The sequence below is a fragment of the Mastigoproctus giganteus genome, chromosome 6, assembly GCF_048544385.1.
Source record: "Mastigoproctus giganteus isolate SK-2022 chromosome 6, ASM4854438v1, whole genome shotgun sequence".
Taxonomy (NCBI): domain Eukaryota; kingdom Metazoa; phylum Arthropoda; class Arachnida; order Uropygi; family Thelyphonidae; genus Mastigoproctus; species Mastigoproctus giganteus.
The window spans coordinates 23126643-23147112 of record NC_143580.1 but is presented as its reverse complement, the minus strand read 5'-3'; the positions used below and the strand labels follow the sequence as shown (position 1 = coordinate 23147112).

General features: G+C 37.3%; 1 protein-coding gene across 1 annotated transcript in view; it reads left to right on the top strand.

Moving 5' to 3' along the window:
• The first annotated feature begins 3788 nt into the window (after nucleotides 1–3788).
• LOC150084086 (uncharacterized) overlaps nucleotides 3789–20470 on the top strand; it is a 68768-nt gene continuing 52086 nt past the window's right edge. Inside the window, exon 1 of the mRNA XM_090375886.1 lies at nucleotides 3789–5416. Within this exon, the coding sequence (XP_090232012.1) occupies nucleotides 4741–5416 (676 nt within the window). The 5' untranslated portion in view covers nucleotides 3789–4740. The remainder of the gene's footprint in view (nucleotides 5417–20470) is intronic.

Sequence of the window (20470 nt, the reverse complement as noted above, 5' to 3'; positions counted from 1 at the left end):
AAGACTACGCTACAGTACCTGTATTTTGAGCCTATATTATAGTACCTCTATTTTTGAGGCTGCAAGAGTACCTATATTTTGAACCTACAATATAGTACCTATATTTTTGAACCTAAACTATAGTACCTATATTTTTAAGCTGGATTTTAAGCTCAAATTACAATACCTATATTTTTGAGCCTGCCTAGGCACTTATAATCTTGAGCACATATTATAGTGCCTATATTTTTGAATCTACGATACATTAGGTTACTAGGCACCTATACGTCTGCACCTAGTCCTACTCTAGCAACTATAATTCTGAGCCTACGCCTACTCTAGCATTTACAATTTTTAGCTCGCATTATATTTTCTGAGACTGCACTACGGTACCTGTAGTGTGACCCTATTACATTACAGTAATAGGCTCATATTAGATAGAGTACGTCTGCCTATTGAGGCTACAATATGGCACTTAACCTGCATTATAATATCTATATTTTTGAACCAGTACCTGTATTTTAACCTTACATTACAATACCTCTGATTCTGAGCCTGCTGTATAACATAATTTTGATCCCGCAGTATAATGCCTATATTTTTTGAATGTGCCCTAAAGTACATTTATTTTGAGCTTACATTATAATACCTCTATATATAGGCTGCAATAGAGCACCAATATTTTTGAACCTACACTAGTGTACCACTATTTTAAGCTTGCATTGGAGTACCTACATTTTTAGCCTACTCTAGCACTTATAATTTTTAGCCCATATTATAATGCCTGTATTTCCTGAACCTACACTGCAGTACCTGTAATTTGAGCTTATTACATTGCAGTACCTCTATTTTGAGTCACATTAAGTACCTCTACTTATGAGGCCACCATATAGTACCTATATTTTAGCCTGCATTATAGTACCTATATTTTTGAACTTTCACTATAGTACCTGTATTTTAAGCTTGTATTAGAGTACCTATATTTTTAACGTACTCTAGCACCTATAATTTTGAACTCATATTATAATGCTTATGTTTTCTGAACCTACACTGCAGTACCTGTATTTTGAGCTTATTATATTGCAGTACTTCTATTTTGAGTCACATTAAGTACCTCTACTTATGAGGCTACCATATAGTACCTATATTTTAGCCTGCATTATAGTACCTATATTTTTGAACTTTCACGCCAGTACCTGTATTTTAATTTTACATTACATTACCTCTATTTTTGAGCTCTACTCTAGCACCTATAATTTTGAGCCCCTATTATAATACCTATATTTTCTCTGAACCAATGCCATAATACCTGTAATCTGAGCATATTACCACAGGGTACGTCTATATTTGACTACAACAGAGTTCCGAAATTTTTGAACCCACATGTAGTACCTATATTTTTAGCCTACATTACTACCTATATTTTTAGCCTACATTACTACCTATATTTTTCAACCTAATTTATTAAACCTGCAGGGTGTATTCTGGACGTTAGCGCCGCTATTTGAACTCCTTCTTATCGCTCGTGTTTCGCAATCCGGGAAGGAAGTTACCTTTGCCTTTTTGACGGCCAACTGTCGCTTCTACAAACAAACCATTCCGAATGTCACAGAGGAGAAAATTGCGCTCGGGTCTCTCACGTGCACCAGCTGAACAACCCGGCGGCATATCGGAACGTGTTGCTGCGTTTCCCTCCCTCCCACTTTTTATTACAAAATCCCGGCAACCAAATTTAATATTAATAAAAAAAAAAAAAAAAACATTTTCCGTCATTGCGAAGATCAGCGGTATAAACTTGACCCCGCCTCGACATTCCGATTCGTCGTAAGGAGAAGTAGCAGACGAACACGACAGAGATGGATGACGGGATATCATGTGTCAGTGGGGTGCTCCTCTTGTATCCGACTCTCCAGGGCTTAGCAGCTGATCCCTCGGGATCGCAAAGAATGTGCGTGTTGACTGTTGTACGGACACGATAACCAACTCATTACAGCCCGGCGGAGCCGCTGTTTCGGAGCGTTTTCGGGAGAGACAGAAAAGGCTAATGTATTCAGAAAGAGGACATTTTTAGATGGAGGGATTAGTGCACAGTCTCCGGGGTATTAAGGGGGTTTAGGATGCTGCCGGAGAGGTTATATTAGATTAAATCACGGAGAATATTAGGGGAAGTGCGCCACTTTCGCAGGTACGCTAAAACGAACCCACCCCCTCCTCCCCCGACAGTTTCGTAATCCTTTTAATTTTGTCCTCATTAGGATCGCGAGGGCCTGAAGATGTTTTAGAAGGGTAAGTTTGAGAATATTTGATCCTTTGATGTTGGCAAACGAATAAAGGGGGCCAGTACATCATTAAGGGGCCCCTCTTCTGATGGCTCCCTTCCTCAAGGTGATGTTAAAGGAGATCCTTATAAGAAACCTAAAAATAAACGCAGAAATCACGTACAGAAAGAGCATACTGGAAACCGGAAGTCCTCAAACGTCACATCCGTTTTCGAAGAACTTGTTTATGTGGACTTTGTAAAAGAGGGTTGAAGATGGAAGATGGAAGTTATGGGCTATTTGATATTGCTCCTGTGGATGGAGGAGGTCACGCACTGCATGCCAGCGGCTGGATGATCGATTTTTATGACAAGCAGATTTCTGCGGACTGTCGTAGGAGATGCAGTTTATCATTTAACGTCGCCAGGGGGCACTTTTACCAAGGTGAACGCGATAAAAAAAAAGCTGGCCTTAGGATGAGTGGAAGCCTCATCTTGAAAGGGTGATTTATTAACTGCAGAAAGTGGTCACAGGATGGGAAATAACACGGGCCATTTACGGCCCTGCTGATCGGGCTGCGATCAGAAGAACGGTCGTTATGGTTGCCCGTTTTTATATAAGACGTGTTAATCGTATCGAGGGAGAGTACCCCCCACCCCCCCGAGTTTCTTTCTTTAGTAATACGGACCCCATTGACCTTTGACTGCCTGGACAATTGTCTAGTAATGATTAAATTCCATGCCGAACTCAAGATACTCAAGCTGAATTCTTTGGGCCCATTTGGATCCAAAGGATTTTTTTTTCATCTTAAGGGGGGTGGGGACATGACAATCAAGTTTTTCAGTTTTTTTTTTTTAGATAGACCTAGGAGCACTTATACGCATGATTAAAGGGGTGAATAAGCCGCCCCCTCCCTCCTAATGCGCCCCTGATATTGCCAATGATTATTTTGATCAAGACCACGGTTTTTTGACTGTTTTCTCGATATCCGCATGATTACGACCAGTGAATGAAAAAAAAAGGTCAAAGGTCAAGGTTAAAACGGTAATCGGAATGGACGGAAACGCTGTCCGGGTTCGTAATACTCATCGGTAATGTCTCGTACATACTCAATTATTAAAAATATTAAAACATTTTGATCTCACTGATATTGATCCCAATCAATGTCAGTGAGGCTTCATAATAAGGCTAACCATGCTTCTGACGGTCATGATTTTTTAAAGAATGATTCGTGTGTTACTCAACGCGCATGATCAGGATAAGGTCAAAGGTTAAGGTCACGAGAGCAATATTTTCGACGTTAAATACTTTTGGGCCATTTAAACTTTGAAGAAATATTTGCCTTTCAGATTTTAATTTATTTTTTTATGTTACAGGGCCGGGCTGATCCCTCATCAACATGAACTTGTACGAACAAGCCGTTCGGCCTACGGACAATAGTACGCCACCACCTACCGGCCAATTTCCTACACCTGCTTCCTGCGACGCAAACCAGGTGGCGCCCCCAGAGCAGCAGACGAGTTGCACGCCGACCAATCAGACGCCAGTGTCAGCGTCAGTGAGAGGAAGCACACAAGCGTCTTCGTCATCGGAGTGTGTTGGCTTTGACAACGAAGCTTTTGATGGCGAAAATGACGGAGTTCAGGGCGACCGTGTGAACGTCGACGATGGGATATTTGACAATGTGAACCCCTCCTCCGATCCGGCATGTACGCAAAGTGGCGAAGAGTGTCCTCCGCTGCCGACAACACCGGCGCAATGCCACGTTTCAGGGAAACCCACGACGTTGCTACGCTCTGGTGGAGCTTCGGATCGCGTATCCTGCAATACCGGTAGACCTGGTGTCGGAGCTTCGTCCGCGTTCGTCAGATTCAAGCCTCTTCGTCTTAAACAGCACGGCCACGAAAGATTCCTCAAGAATTTCGGTCGCGGCAAGGCGGCAGAAGACAATCGAGCGAACACTGCCCTTCAGCCGCCAACTAGAGATCGCAGTCGCTGTGTGTCCACCCCAAGAGTCGCTGTATTTCCGGACTGTGAAGTAGGTCAGAGCTGTACCAGGCTCACGGATTTGCAAGACGGCGGCGATATTGTTGGGCGTGTTGAAAACCAGTTTCTCGAAAACAGCGTTGCTGGCCTGCAAAGATTCGCTGCTGCGTCTGTTGCTAGGCCTAACTGCCCTCCGATTCCCCCAGCCGACAACCCCAATGGCCACACCACTTCGGTCCAGCGCATAGGTGTGTTTTATTCGGACACCGAGGATTTCGTGGAAGCGTCTGCTGCCGATCGTCGATCGATCACTGCTGCCCCCGATCACCCCCGAAGCGAGGCGAGTGAGCAAACGAACTGGAAGTCGTCGTCTGCATGCGCCAAAGGAAGTGAAGTGGTTTCGTCATGTAGAGCGCCCGAACAATACCCCCCCGAGGGAGTGGATGCGAACACTCCTTCCTGTCACGCAGCCGTAGGGTTGACCCCGCGCAACCCCGGAGGTTCGCCAGCTGAGGATATGGCGAGAGGGACGAATTTGGGCGACTCCACGGGCCAGACGCGGCAGACGACCGAAACCCCGAGTGCCGTTCCCCCGACGGAACAACAGCAGAGGAGACTCGGGGACTTCAGGGGAGACCCACTAGGTGGTACCCGCGGTCGCCATGGCAACGACAGACGGACTAATATGGACGCGCACGTCGACGCGGGACCAACGGGCGACATGCTGCCGGATATTCTGAACTCTCACATGCCCCCGGCATACTCCACCCTGCCTCCCACAACGGATAGGGGAGGCGGCGGCAGACGTCTACCCCCACCCTCCTACCCTCCGCCGCCGCCGCCGATGTCCCACAACGTACCACCCATCTGCGGAGCCCCGGGAACAGTCCTACCCTCGTGTCCACACTCCACTCCACGGAGGTCGGTCAGAGGTCGAGGCGGTTTCCGTCCCTTCCCGCCAAGGGACAGGTTACGGACATCTGGAAGGGCACCGGCCTTCGGTGGACATGCCGCCTCCGAGACGGAAGAGCCGAAGCACTGCTGTGGTGTGATGGTGACCCAAACGGTCAGCATACGGTGGTTTATTGTGATGATTGCGTTTGTGGGACTGTGTTGTGCCATTGTGGGAACCGTTCTTGGAGCTCTGAAGGCCACTGGACGGGAACACCTTACGGTGTCCCTACTCATGATCGGTAAGTGAATTTAACCTTTTTCATTGACCTTAGCTTAATTAAGGGGTGCGGGGAACAGTATTCGTAGCCCCTGTCTGTAGATGCAAAACTGCATCGGTTTGGACCACTTTTTCATCAATTGGGCAAGGCCATCGCGGTAATGTCCATTGCGCATGCGTAGAAGTGTCTCGGGATAATCGAGGGCAGCAGTTTTCTGTGACTTCGCACCCGATAATTTTCATAATTTCTCTAAGCAGACACCACTCGCTTTGATGGAACCGAGCAACGGGTCTTCGGTGGCGACCCCTACCTGCATCTTGGGCAACAACTAATTAGCGAGGTAATTAGACGTTGTAGGGGGAGGGAAAGAGTGGTTAAGGGGTTTCTAACCAGACGAGTTAATTTGCTGATGGGATTTTTATAGATGGTTACTTCAAAGAGGGGATTTCAACATTAATTGCATTACGATTTTTTTTGCTTGCCTCCTCCATCAATTTACAATCTCCAACGTCCCCAAAAAGCCAATTTCCTTCTATCTCCTTCCATCTTTTCGGTAACATACTTAATCTATAAGTTTACAAACTATCCTTGACCTCTGTCGCTAATATTCCGACTGCACTCGACACCTGAAAACCAGATCCGTAGGTTGACCTGGATTCCATTAAAGAAAATTCATGATGACTTAAAAACTCGTCTTGAATCACCATAATTTACATTTCATTTTGTTCAGAAATTATGAATAATTATTTTGTTTTTTAAAATCGAATAAAATTCGAGATTTAAATAAATATTAATCCGCAGATAAATTGTCAGTCATAAAAAGGAGTGAGAGAATTTTTTGTAGGGCGTAGTCTACATTGATGGCATAATTCACCAGGATTAGGGGATCGAAGAATTTGGGGTCAGTTGTGTGGAAATTGTTGGCTTCATTTACTAAGTATCACAGACTAACCCAGTTGTTCATCTCTGTAGCAACCAGATAACGTATATTGGTGAACCAAAATTGGTTGAAAAAATTGTTATTTTGTTTCTAATATATCGTCTGATTCACTTGATGTTTATAATGACTTTTAGCTTTTATTCCAAAAATTTTGCTGCTTGAGTTTCATTAAATATTTACAGAAATCATTTTTAAATTGATAATTTGTGTTTTATTTGAATTAAAAATTGACACATAAATTAAACCAAACGATAATGTATGTAGCATACGAATTTATGAACAACGAGATTTTGTGTTTTTGTAGAATTAAAAATTGGCACATAAATTAGAACCAAACGATAATGTATGTAGCATACGAATTTATCAACAATGAGATTTTGTGTTTTTGTAGAATTAAAAATTGGCGCATAATTATAACCAAACGATAATATATGTAGCAAACGAATCTATCAACAACGAAATTTCGTGTATTTTAGTAAAATTAAAAATTTACGCATAAATTAGAACCAAACGATGATGTATGTAGCATACGAATTTATCAACAATGACATTTTATGTGCTTCAGTAGAATTAAAAATTGACATATATTCGAACCAAACGATAATGTATCTAGCATACGAATTTATCAACAATGAGATTTTATGTCTTTCATAATTAAAAATTGACATAAATTCGAATCAAATGATAACGTATGTAGCATACGAATTTATCAACAATGACATTTTGTGTTTCAGTAGAATTAAAAATTGACACAAATTAGAACCAAACAATAATGTATGTACTGTACATATGAATTTATCAACAATCAGATTTCGTAAAAAAACAGTAACAATACAAAATCAAACAACTGAGCAACACTCGCTCGGCAACAATGAGATTTACGTCACTATTATTTATTTATTTTTGCAATTTATGTGGATTTCATATATAAAGATAACAATACGAAAACAAACAATTCATAACTGGTCGGCAACGACGCTATTTACGTCATAATATTTTTCCACGATATTTGTACATTTCATAGATAAAGGAAACAATACAAAATCAAACAATTAGTAACTGTTCGACAACAATGCAATTTACGTCATAATATTTTTTCTAGATTTATGTATATTTCACAGATAAGGGTAACAATACAAAATCAAACAATTGATAACTGCTCTGCAACAATGCTATTTACGTCATAATATATTTTTTCCAGTTTTATGTTGATGTCATAGAAAACAGTTTGTAGAATTAAAAATTGTCACATAAATTCGAACCAAACGATAATGTATGTAGCATACGAATTTATTAAAAAAGAGATTTCGCAGAAAAATAATAAAAACACAAAATCAAACAATTGTTTATAACTCGCTCGGCAACAATGCGATTTACGTCATAATATTTTTTCGCGATTTTTGTACATTTCATAGATAAGGATAACAATACAAAATCAAACAATGATAACTGTTGGGCAACTATGCTATTTCTGTCATAATTTTTTGTTTTTTTTGGGGGAAGGGGATTCATTACATTTCATAGATAAGGGTAACAATACAAAATCAAACAATTGATAACTGCTCTGCAACAATGTAGATTGTTGTAGATTTCACAGATAAGATTTCGTAGAATTAAAAATTGTCACATGAATTCGAACCAAACGATGTACGTAGCATACGAATTTATTAACAATAAAATTTCGCAGAAAAATAGCAACAATGCAAAATCAAACAATTGTTTACAACCCGCTCGGCAACAATGGGATTTACGTCATAACATTTTTTCGCGATTTTTGTACATTTCATAGATAAGAATAACAATACAAAATCAAACAATGATAACTGTTGGGCAACTATGCTATTTCAATCATAATTTTTTTGTTTTTTTGGGGGGAAGGGGATTCATTACATTTCATAGATAAGGGTAACAATACAAAACTAAACAATTGATAACTGCTCTGCAACAATGTAGATTGTTGTAGATTTCACAGATAAGATTTCGTAGAATTAAAAATTGTCACATAAATTCGAACCAAACGATGTACTTAGCATAAGAATTTATTAACAATAAAATTTCGCAGAAAAATAAAAACAACGCAAAATCAAACAATTGTTTACGACCCGCTCGGCAACAATGGGATTTACGTCATAATATTTCCTTCTCGATTTATTAATCCTGAAATAAAATGATTTCAGGTTATTCGATCCGAACTAAAATTATCGGAAATGTCAAATAAAAAGAGAACATTATACTGCGCATGCGTGTGTGACGAAAATGTACAAATATCTGTTATATTTTCGTAATTTTCTGCGCATTCATCGAAGCTGTAGTCATTAATGTTTTTATGCGCATGGCTTCCTGATTCGATTATAGCTCCTTCGTAGTAGAGTCACGTGGGGCCTCACGAGGGCCTGCACGATGCACTGATGCTTTCCGCGTATCAAAGGAGTTGGTGGGTACTCAATAATTTACCTCAACAGCTATCAAGTCTTAATATCAGGAAAAAAAAAAGCAGGGCCAATTACTGTTTTATTGTGAGTCACTTAGGCTCGGGGTGAGTCCGGGTAGAGATGCAGAACGCGCAGCATCAGAGCAAAAGTGATAAAAATAATGTTAACCGAGTTTGGCTTGTCTGGACGTCATCATCCGGGAACTGTAATGATGGCAGTTTTCGTTTGGGGAGCTCCAGATAAGTCTTTATAGATATAAATGGTTATTTGACATCTTGTGAACGTTTACTTAACGTGGGAGGCCATATTCGGCCGTCGTAGAAAAAAAAAAAAAAAAAGCGCATGCGTGCTTCGTGTGATATTATTTCCTTAATACTCAGCTGTAATTATACATCGTTTGGCATTACATGAGCTAAATTTTGTCTGAAATCGACATTTTATTAAAATAAAATCTGCGTTCAATTTTCATAAATGAAATTGACATTAAATTAACACAAATGATATTGACATAAAATTCGACATTAAAATTAGCATAAATGAAATCAACATTGTCAGTTTCATTTATGTTAATTGTCAATTGCAATTTTTGGCGATTTTATTAATTGTCAATCTCCATTTCATTCACTACTTTGGAAAATTGATAGCACTCTTCGTATTACAAAGGTTTCGGCCCTGAATGAAATTAAGGGGAGGGGGTGGAAATAGCTGTCAAAGTGATGGATGTTTTGACTGAAAACCTTTTGAACTTATAGAATACTTAAAGATATTTTACTCCTCAATTTTGACCCCCCCCCCGCACAACATGTTGATCAACTCCTTGGTTTTGGTGGGATGTAAACATACCTTCAAAGAGGTGTGTTGGGGGATCTATCGATTATCTCCATTCACGGGAACCCGCGGAGGGTCAAAACTGTGTTAGTGTGCGCTGTAAGGGCCCGAGCTTCAGAACTGGCTGCTCGGCGTTCAATGACGATCTCAGGAATGCCGTTTTTCAGTACGGGGTGTGTCCGTGTTCCTCAGACCCTGTGTTAGCGTATTAGGTGCGTCAGGGGCATAAATGGAGGGGGTAAAGAGCTGTTCTTAAGTACCCAGACTACTTTGCCAGCCCAGTCGTGTCTAGATCATCAGTGGCAGAGGGTGGTTTGGGGGAGATTGAAAAGGTCCAACGTCGTAACCCGGGATCCCTGTTGGTGTCGTGAGAATAAGTGGCTTGCAGTAGTTTTTTGGCCTCTCCCCTCAATTCATTTAATGTTTTTTTTTTTTTTTTTTTTTTCAAGGCTGGGCTCTGTTTTAGCGTATTAGGTGCGTCAGGGGCATAAATGGAAGGGATTTTCTTTTATCTATAAAAAAGGAGTAAACTCCGAAAGGTAATTTTTAAAAGGAAATTATCGATTACAACTCCCTCAAATAATTTATTACATGAAAACATCGACATAACAAACAAAAAAAAAGTGTGCATTTCCATCATTAAAATCGCAATTACTCAAAATATTGTACATTTCAGGTTGTTAACAGCTTTCGAATTACCAACAATGCTGCGTCAACAATTAGAAATTGAGGCAATTTCACAATGGATTTTTAAACAATGAAACTAAGTCAATTTCTACAATGAGTTTTTCAACACTGAAACTAAGTCAGTTTCAATAATGAGCTTTGAGTCAATTTCAGAATGGGTTCCTCTTTGTTGAACTAACTCAATTTCCACAATCAGTTTTTCAACAAGGAACGTTAAGTAAATTTCAATAATGAAGTTAATTCGAACAATGACTTTCAAGTCAACTTCGACAGTGAGTTTTTCGACAAGGAAATTTAAGTAAATTTCAAGAATGAATTGTCAATGATGAAACAGTCAATTCCAATAATGAATGTGTCAACAATAAAACAGTCAATTCCAATAATGAATGTATCAAAAATGAAATAGTCAATTCCAACAATCAGTTTTAATAACCTCAACAATGAGTTTGAAGTGGACTTCAACAATAAGTTTTTCAAAAAGGAAATTTAAGTAAATTTCGATAATGAATTGTCAACAATGAAACAGTCAATTCAATTCCAACAGCGAGTTTTAAGTCAACTTCGACAAGGAAATTTAAATAAATTTCTTTAATAAATTGTCAACAATGAAACCAAGTTAATTCCAATAATGAATTTGTCAACAATGAAACAGTCAATTCCAATAATGAATTTGTCAACAATGAAACAGTCAATTCCAATAATGAATTTGTCAACAATGAAACAGTCAATTCCAACAATGATTTATAAGTCAACTTTGACAATCAGTTTTTCGACAAGGAAATTTAAGTAAATTTCAAGAATGAATTGTCAATGATGAAACTGTCAGTTCCAATAATGAATGTGTCAACAATGAAACAGCCAATTCTAATAATGAATGTGTCAAAAATGAAATAGTCAATTCCAACAATCAGTTTTAAGTAACCTCAACAATGAGTTTTTCAACAAGGAAATTTAAGTAAATTTCGATAATGAATTGTCAATAATGAAACTAAGTTAATTCCAATAATGAATTTGTCAACAATGAAACAGTTAATTCCAATAATGAATTTGTCAACAATGAAACAGTCAATTCCAATAATGAATTTGTCAACAATGAAACAGTCAATTCCAACAATGATTTTAAGTCAACTTTGACAATGAGTTTTTCGACAAGGAAATTTAAGTAAATTTCAAGAATGAATTGTCAATGATGAAACAGTCAATTCCAATAATGAATGTGTCAAAAATGAAATAGTCAATTCCAACAATCAGTTTTAATAACCTAAACAATGAGTTTGAAGTGGACTTCAACAATAAGTTTTTCAACAAGGAAATTTAAGTAAATTTCGATAATGAATTGTCAACAATGAAACAGTCAATTCAATTCCAACAGCGAGTTTTAAGTCAACTTCGACAAGGAAATTTAAATAAATTTCTTTAATCAATTGTCAACAATGAAACCAAGTTAATTCCGATAATGAATTTGTCAACATTCAAACAGTAAATTTCAAACAGTTAGTTTTAAGTGAACTTCGACAATGAGCTTTTCAACAAGGAAATTTAAGTAAATTTCAATAATGAATTTATCAACAACGAAATTAAGTCAATTAGGTCAATTTCATCAATTAATATTTTCAAGTCTGAAACTAAGTCAGTTTCAATAATGAGCTTTAAATCAATTTCAGAATGAATCCTTCATTGTTTAACTAACTCAATTTCCCAATGTTGAACAAGGAAATTTAAGTAAATTTCAATAACGCATTTGTCAACAACGAAACTAAGTAATTCCAACAATGGGGGTTTTTCAACAATGAGGCTAAATCAATTTAAACAATGATTTTTTTTTTTTTTTTACTATAAAAAGCGCATAAATCTGATAATAAATAAAATACTCGAAAGCTTTTTAAGCGATAAAAATTTTAATATCTGTTTTAGAAAATCGTTGAAAATTTTGCGTTCTTCTGCACGTCAACGTGCAATGCTTGCAAACACGAAAAATATGACATATTTAGCAGTTTGTCTTTGAGCCCAAGGGTTTCACCTGACCCATAAATGCAGGCTGAAGATTAGGTTAGCAGACTGACCCAGTGTACGCCGACTGCTTACGACTTTATAGGGCGAAAGACTAAAATGACGTCGAATCACCACCCAGTTGAAAAAAGAGTAATGATGTTAATTTGGATCATTCATTGTTTAGCTAAACTTATGCTCATATTCAATCTCTACCAATATGGTATTGTTAGGGGTATCATTTCAGGGATCCGATCCTCTTACACTCTCTAAAGGCTTCTGTTTGTTGTTAATCCGTCCTGGTAGCCTTAGCGTCCCAGGGCTTCCTGTAGCTCTTCCTTAACAAATAAATAAACACGTACGCCCATTTTGGTTACCAAAAAAATGGCTTCTGTGTTTCCGTAGGCCACTAACCGTTATTTCGTCTGCTGTCTTTGTTTACGTTCGTCTGCTGGAAATTCAAGCCCGGCGTAACCCGATGCATTTTTGTTATTTGCAGCACGTTCTGTCGCGTGAAATTCAAACCATTCGCATCTTATACTCTTATTGCCATAGCTTTCATTTTGAAAATTAACAAGAACAAAGATCACGTGCCAACGCTATTGTCCTCATGATATTTATCCGAAAAATGTTTCAAATTTTTAAAGTAAGTTTTTTCTGAATCTAATCAAAATTAGTGAATGTTGTCCAAACTGTACAAAATTTCATATAAAAATTGCACAAATTGTATACAAAATTTGCGAGTTTTGTTAGTTTCTTTTTCAATGATTTTTTTTTCTGAATTTTATTAATGTTTTATATTTTACCAATTTCTCTAAAACGCATTTTTTAGATTCTGTTAATTTTTCTAAAATTCGTTTTTAAATTCCGTTAGTCATTCCAAAATTGATTTTCAAATTCTGTCAATATTGCCTAAATTTGTTTTCAAATTCTGTTAATTTCCCCAAAATTACTGACAAAGCTTCGTTAACAATTAGAAATTGGGTCAATTTCAGTCAATTTTACTTTTCAACAGTGAAGATAAATAAATTTCAACAATGTGTTCTTCAACAATGAAATTAAATAAATTTCACAACGAAACTTAAGTCAATTTCAACAATGAAACTAAGTCAATTTCAACAATGAAACTAATTCAATTTCAAAAATGAGTTTTAAAAAGTGAAGCTAAATCAATTTCAGCGTTAAATTTTTCAACAATAAAACTGTCAGTTTCAAAAATGGGTTTTTAACAGTGAAACTAAGTCAATTTCAACAATGAGTTTTTAAACAGTGAAGCTAAATCAATTTCATCGTTGTTTTTAATAATAAAACTGTCAGTTTCAAAAATGAGTTTTTAACAATAAAACAGTCAATGTCAAAAATGGGTTTTAAACAGTGAAACTAAGTTAATTTCAACAGTTTTTCAACAATGAAACTAAGTCAATTTCAACAATGAGTTTTTAAACAGTGAAGCTAAATCAATTTCAGCAATGAGATTTCAAAGTGAAACTAAGTCAGTTTAAGCATGAGTTTTTCAACAATAAAACTGTTTCAAAAATGGGTTTGACAGTGAAACAGTAAATTTCAACAATGAGTTTTTCAACCGTGAAAGAGTAAATTTCAACAATGAGTTTTTCATCGTGAAACAGTAAATTTTCCAATGGGTTTTGAACAATAAAACTAAGTCAATTTCAATATTCAGTTTTTTGAACAATGAGTTTTTCAACATGAAGCTAAGCCAATTTCTGCAAGGGGGTTTTCATCAGTAAAACTAAGTCAGTTTCAACAATGAAAATAAGTAAAATTCAGTAATGAGCTTTTCAACAATGAAACTAACACAATTCAGCAGTGCCATTCAACAATGAAACTGAGTCAATTTCAATAATGAGCTTTCAATCACTTTCAGAATGGGTCTTTCATTGTTGAACTAACTCAATTTCTACTATGAGTTTTTCAGCAAGGAGCTTTATAGTAAATTTATGATTTAAATTTTTAATTTTTTTTCCAAATTTCGAAATTTTTTCTCAGCCGCATTTTCAAATTATACTAACGTTTACGGTGCTGTTCCTTGTATTCTGTGTATCTTGCGAACTCCTCTGACTGTTTGGTTGTCCCGGAGTATAAATAGAAAATTTATTTATTTATAAAATGCACTGTTGAAATCTAATTATTTTTTTTTAATCTGCTAAAAATTCATCGTTTGAATATTGTTTCATTTTTCCTGAAATCAAAATTTTCGATTTAAAAAAAAAATTCTAAAACAGTTTTTGAATTTCATCATTTAATTTTTTCCATTTTAAAAGCTGCTTTGAATTTTTTTTTTTTTTTTTTTACATTTGAAAGTTGCTTTTAATTTGTTTCCACTTTTCAAGGTTCCACTTTGTTTTTTTTCCACAAAATTGTATTTCGTTTTCAAAATTCAATTTCTCCTTTGAAGTGTTTACATTCACTTTCGTCCCTCCTTTTTTGTCCGATTGATTTTCCGCGAATCTCCTCAGGATTTTCCCTCTAATGGGAGTCATATGCGTTCTAAAAGATTTTGTCAAGAGTCACTTTCGTTTCCCTTTTCGAATCTGCTCCTGAAGATGTTTTGTCCGGTGAATTTCATACGAAAAGAAATGAAAATCAAGCGAGGTGCATATATCTTTTTATGTGCGCGTGCTTTTGCTCTAAAAGTTCTCTTCTGAGATTATCGATTATAGACGCTACTTTGGACAAGGAATAGTGAAAAGGTTTTAGCCACCGCACGCATCGAAAAGATCAGGATGAGGCTGCATGAAAGGAACAGAACGCCGAAGAAATTGTTTCTTCTGTACATTGCAGCAAGGAGAAAGAAGAGAAAATATAGTTAAGGCGGAAAGATAAAGCACGACTTTTCTGTATTTTGTGTAATCGTTTGTCATTTTCTTTTCATTATCTTGTAGACATGGTAGATAACATCTTTTGGAACTTTCTTTTTCTGTTGATGTCTAAATGGAAGCAAGCGCAGTTGTTACTTACGTACGTTTATTGCTAAGATGCTTTAAATCACGTGAAATACGCATGCGTTCCTATTGGTTCGGATGATCGACGTTCGGATAATCGACGTCCAGCTGTATTGCAACAGTTAGGCGTAACCTAAATGCATTTTTTAATATAATTTTAAGTGTACGGGGGATGGGGAATATTTTTAATAGTGATGCAAGAAATTATACACTGCTTGACAAAATTAATAGATCAAAATATTTTTCATTATATTGGGACAGTTTTCTACTTCTTGGCAACCATCGAGAATCAGGAAGTACATGACTGATGAAAGACCTTGAGGTGCTTTGTCGGATAAGGAAATATAAAGATGACTTGTCCAATGTTTATAATACTCTAATAAACTGTTGTGTGTGTTTACTTACCTGAGAGCTCAGAACCTAACAGGATAAGATGTTAGAACTTTTTTTTTGAGTTATTTGTTAACAAATGCTCATTTGAGTTTATTTTGATAGCCGTTTATGATTTGGAGATTTATGTGAAATTTTGCGAGCGAGCCCTTCAGCCCTAGAGCCCTAGCCTTAATCATACTATGACTTTGAATTAGCTCCGATTGCTATGGCAACAGCGTGTACTGAGTGTGTATTGCATCTTAGAATTATAAGAATAGATATTGTGGGACCAGGTGAGAGAGAGATGGATTTATTCAGTCTGATTTTGCACTCGTTACAAAGACAGACACCAGCTGGTGGACACTTTTCGAACTAATGCCAATTCCGAGTATCCAGACAAACGATCCGGTCAGCTGTTTAAACATTGCTTTCAAGAAATATATCCCCCTCTCTTTCTTACAATTTGCATTTCTTTTTTCTTTTGGGGATTTTTTTTTTCCCGCGGCATTTTTGCTTACGTAATTCGACCCTCACGCCAAAGGCGCTTCTCCTGCCCTATCGTATAGACAGCTAAACAAATGCATTATTCATAAGAGAATGCATTTGGAAGTACAACATCGGTTCGATTTCTTCCTGTTGCACACACTGGGGAGAAGCCATCTAGCGACAAAAATCGGAAGCTCAATATTCCTGTGTTTGAGAAAAACAGGAATGGTGAGGAATTTTTTCCCCCCGAATATTTGTGTCCGAAAGCTCGTGTGAAAATCAGTTCGATTTCTTCCTTTTGATCACGCGAGAAAGACACCACCTAGCGGTGAAAATCAGAAGCACGGTTTCTTGTTTTGGTAAAGCATTTTTTAAATCGGTTCGATTTCTTCCTGTTTGTGCGCATAGGAGGAAGACGCCATCTAATGGTGAAAACTGTAAGCTGTTTTGTTTTTTTAGTACGCCATCTAACGGCGAAAATTGGAAGCTTGGTTTTCCTGTTTTGGTCAAGCAAATTTTTTTCTAGGTATGCATGCCCGCTCGTATCAAAATCAGTTCAATATCGTGTTGCGCGCATGGGGTAAGACGCCGCCTAGCGGAGAAAATCGGAACCTTGTCTGTTTTGGTGAAAATTTTGTTTTTTCCGAATATGTATATCCATAAGCTCTTCTAAACTTGTCTTACACCTGGAGGTTGTACGAATGAACGTCCCTGGAAGGAAGAATGGGGTGGGTGTGGTGGCTAATCAGAGTTAGGAGGAGGTGTAGCAGACGGAAGTGCAGGGACCACGTTATGGTCCAGTAGAAATGACACAGTCAGTGGAAAGAGCTGGTCTGTATGCAAGAGATTAAGTAAGCATTACATCGTGGCAAAACTACAAGCTGTATTTCCGGATGCCCACTTATAAACGCGAGCTTGCTTAACAATAGACAGTTTCGAAGTGCACATTTGCCTTAAAGGAAGTGCTTTCACTTCGTAGCGGGTAGGGGGGGAGACGGAAAAGTGGGGCTGTTTCCTGACTACTCGTTACCATTGTGGAGTTTAACAGTATTTTAGAGACTTAGGAGATATCTCGATGCATCGAGGTCTGAACATGGCGGGTTTAATTATCACCGTTAACTAACTGTTCTCTGCTCTGTCTCGCGCTATAACGAGCGTTTTTTATGACAAAAGGACAGCGTTTAATCTTTGAGAAAAACACCGGAAATGAATGTGAAGTTAATCATAAAAGCAAGAGACAATTGTTCAGAGAAAGTTAATTGGTGCTGTACTACAGACAACCGGGTTACCAATGTCAGTCTAATGAGCGACTCTTCATGGCCTGATAATTCAGCCCCGATATTGTTTCTTCACGAAAAGGTGCCGTATTTTTCAGATTATGACTTTTTTCAGATTTAAAAAATATATATTGGAGACTTTAAATACTTTAAAACAGATTGGTTAATTGTAGTAGCAATTTATTTATTTTGGAATTATAAATTTTTAAAATAAAACTACCGTATTTTTCGGTATATAAGACGCACCCCTAATATAGAAAAACTTAGCCTTCATGGCCAGAATTCAGCTCCAATATTGTCTCTTTAAAAAAAAGGTGCGTATTTTTCAGAGTATAAGACGTATCTTAAAAAGGAGGCTCTTTTCAGACTTTAAAAATATACATTGGAGATATTTACTCTAAAATAGCAGATCCGTTAATTGTAGTAGCACTTTATTTATTTTAAAATTGTTTTTTTTAAAAATAAACCTACCGTCTTTTTCAGTGTATAAGATGTACCCCTAACATAGCAAAACAGCCTTCATGACCTGATAATTCAGCACCGATATTGTTTCTTCACGAAAAGGGGCCGTATTTTTCAGAGTATTCAACTCATCTTAAAAAGAAGGCTCTTTTCAGACTTAAAAAATATACATTGGAGATATTTATTCTAAAATAACAGATCCATTAATTGTAGTAGCACTTTATTTATTTTAGAATTATTCTTTTTTAAAATAAAACTACAGTCTTTTTCAGTATATAAGTCGTACCCTTAATATAGAAAGACAGCCTTCATGGCCTGATAATTCAGCACCGATATTGTTTCTTCACGAAAAGGTGCCGTATTTCTCAGAGTATACGACTAATCTTAAATAGAAGGCTCTTTTCAGAATTTAAAAATTAGAGATATTTACTAGAAAGCACATTTGTTAATTGTATTTACCGTATTTTTCAGTATATAAGACACGCTAAAACAGAAAGACTTAGCAAACGAACTATTTACATTTATATATATTTAGTTTATATTATGAGATTTACTGACATGCTCATAATGGTGCAATACAGCAAAGATGCAGTATATTTAATTGCATAATTCAATATGCTTCAATTACTGAAATAATTGAAAGATCGAACTGTTCTTGAATGGTACTCTAGGTTGATGTTTTGTGCGATATTGAGGTCCTGTTTTGTGCGATATTGAGGTGCGATATTGAGGAACTATGTAACCCTGACCCATAAACGTACATTTGTATGTGTGCTGGCTGAAAACCTGAAAGTATTCACCAGGGGGAACTCTACGCCCTCCAATTATCATCATTAATTACAGATATATATTTTTTAATTAATGCATCTTCTTATTTGGCAATCTATTAATTTCTTCTAAGCCTTTTTCTCGAAATTACTGAACGTCTGGTAAATTCAAACGCCAAGCGCGATCCTATTCTGAGGTCTGCTGCTCAAATATCTGACTCTATCTGATAATATTCCGGTATAAACTGGCACATACGCAAGCGCTGTTATTAACTGTAGCAAGTAGGTGGCGCTGACAGTCCTCTATAGCTTCGGATGATTGACGTTCGGATAATCGACGTCCAACTTTATACAAAAGTATTTCAAAAATTAACTTCTCTTAGGCTTAGTTACCCAATGTTTCGAAACATTTAAAGTAATATGAAATGTAAGCAGACGATCTAAGCTAGTCGAAATCGTCTGATTATTTCAGTGTGGCTGTACCAAACGAAGAAGTGGCTGTTATTATTCTTAGATCCTTCACCCACTGGTTTGCAATTTAGGGTTAATAACTTCTTTTGGTTAATAGGACGAACTTAAAATATTTCTTGCACTGTTACTTAAATCTTTTTAGGGAACCGCCGATCTTCTCCGTCGATCCGTGTCCCTCACGCTGTCGTAAGCCGCATGTACGTAATGGCGGAGCGAAAAATAGACGCTACACCTACACACCGAAGAAAGATCTCGATTTAGGTCGCTTGCCACTCTATAGATACCTTATACACACCAAGACGATAATTACTGGTGGGAGACCAGGCGATTGCTTCTTCCACGTGTTCTGTAAGTTGTCTTGAGGGGAGTGCTGGGAGGGTGATGGGAAAGGAGGGGGGAATACTGCGTTATTTTTATATCCCCAGCACAGACGACAGTTTAAGATAATTTTCTAAGATTAGAAATTGGAACGGAAAGTGCTGATGTATAATCGTGAAATGGATTCTTGGCTAAAATCTGACCCGATGAGTGGTAGTTGGGTGTACATGTACACTGAGTGGTCAGATTATTAGGTACACCTATCTTGAAATGGAGCCAGAATGGACAAGGTATGACTCAACTTGTACAATTAGCTCAGGAACATCAACAATGGAAGATTGGAAAACCGTGTCCTGATCTGACGATTCTCAGGTCCTGATAGGAGGGCCAGAAAGACAGCATGAGTCCCATGGACCTATCTGGAAGCAACTGGCAAGATGGGTCCATGAAAGCAACTGAGTCAACATAGACCATAATCCCTGTATCACGCTTTCGGAACAACGTCTGGTCCATCAAGATGAATCTAGGCTGTTCAGAGAGCTAAAGAAGTACCTACTCATTAAGCAGGTGTGCCTAATAACGACTAGGAACCCTTAAATGTTGCCAGTACATTATGATGAGAGCTCTGGATTTGGATTTGGCGAGAAGCGTGTCATCCGTCGTAGGCGGTTGAATAAATGTTGAAATCTCTAATTTTATGGTTGTGGCTTAACTTTTTATCACCAGTGTATTTTCACATATTTTTATCAAGTTATTAATCTGTTTTCGAAGTCCTTAGAAGGATAGACAGATGGAGTAAGACAGTGATGATCATCACTCAATGGCCCCTTATTTAAAATTATTTGTCCTCAAGGCTAATGAAATTTTATAATATTTAATTTAATTTTAACTTCATTGAAAACGTTTTTTAATATTAATAATAAATTTGACCTTGCTCTCTGACCTTTGAAGTACATCTGCAGCCCAATAGGGGCCCAGAACTTTTGGAGAACCACTGGAAAAAAGAACAACAAAATCCAGGAAGAGAGAAAGATATAAAGAGAAAATTGGTAACACGTTTTGTTGGTTCCAAAGTTGTATCTC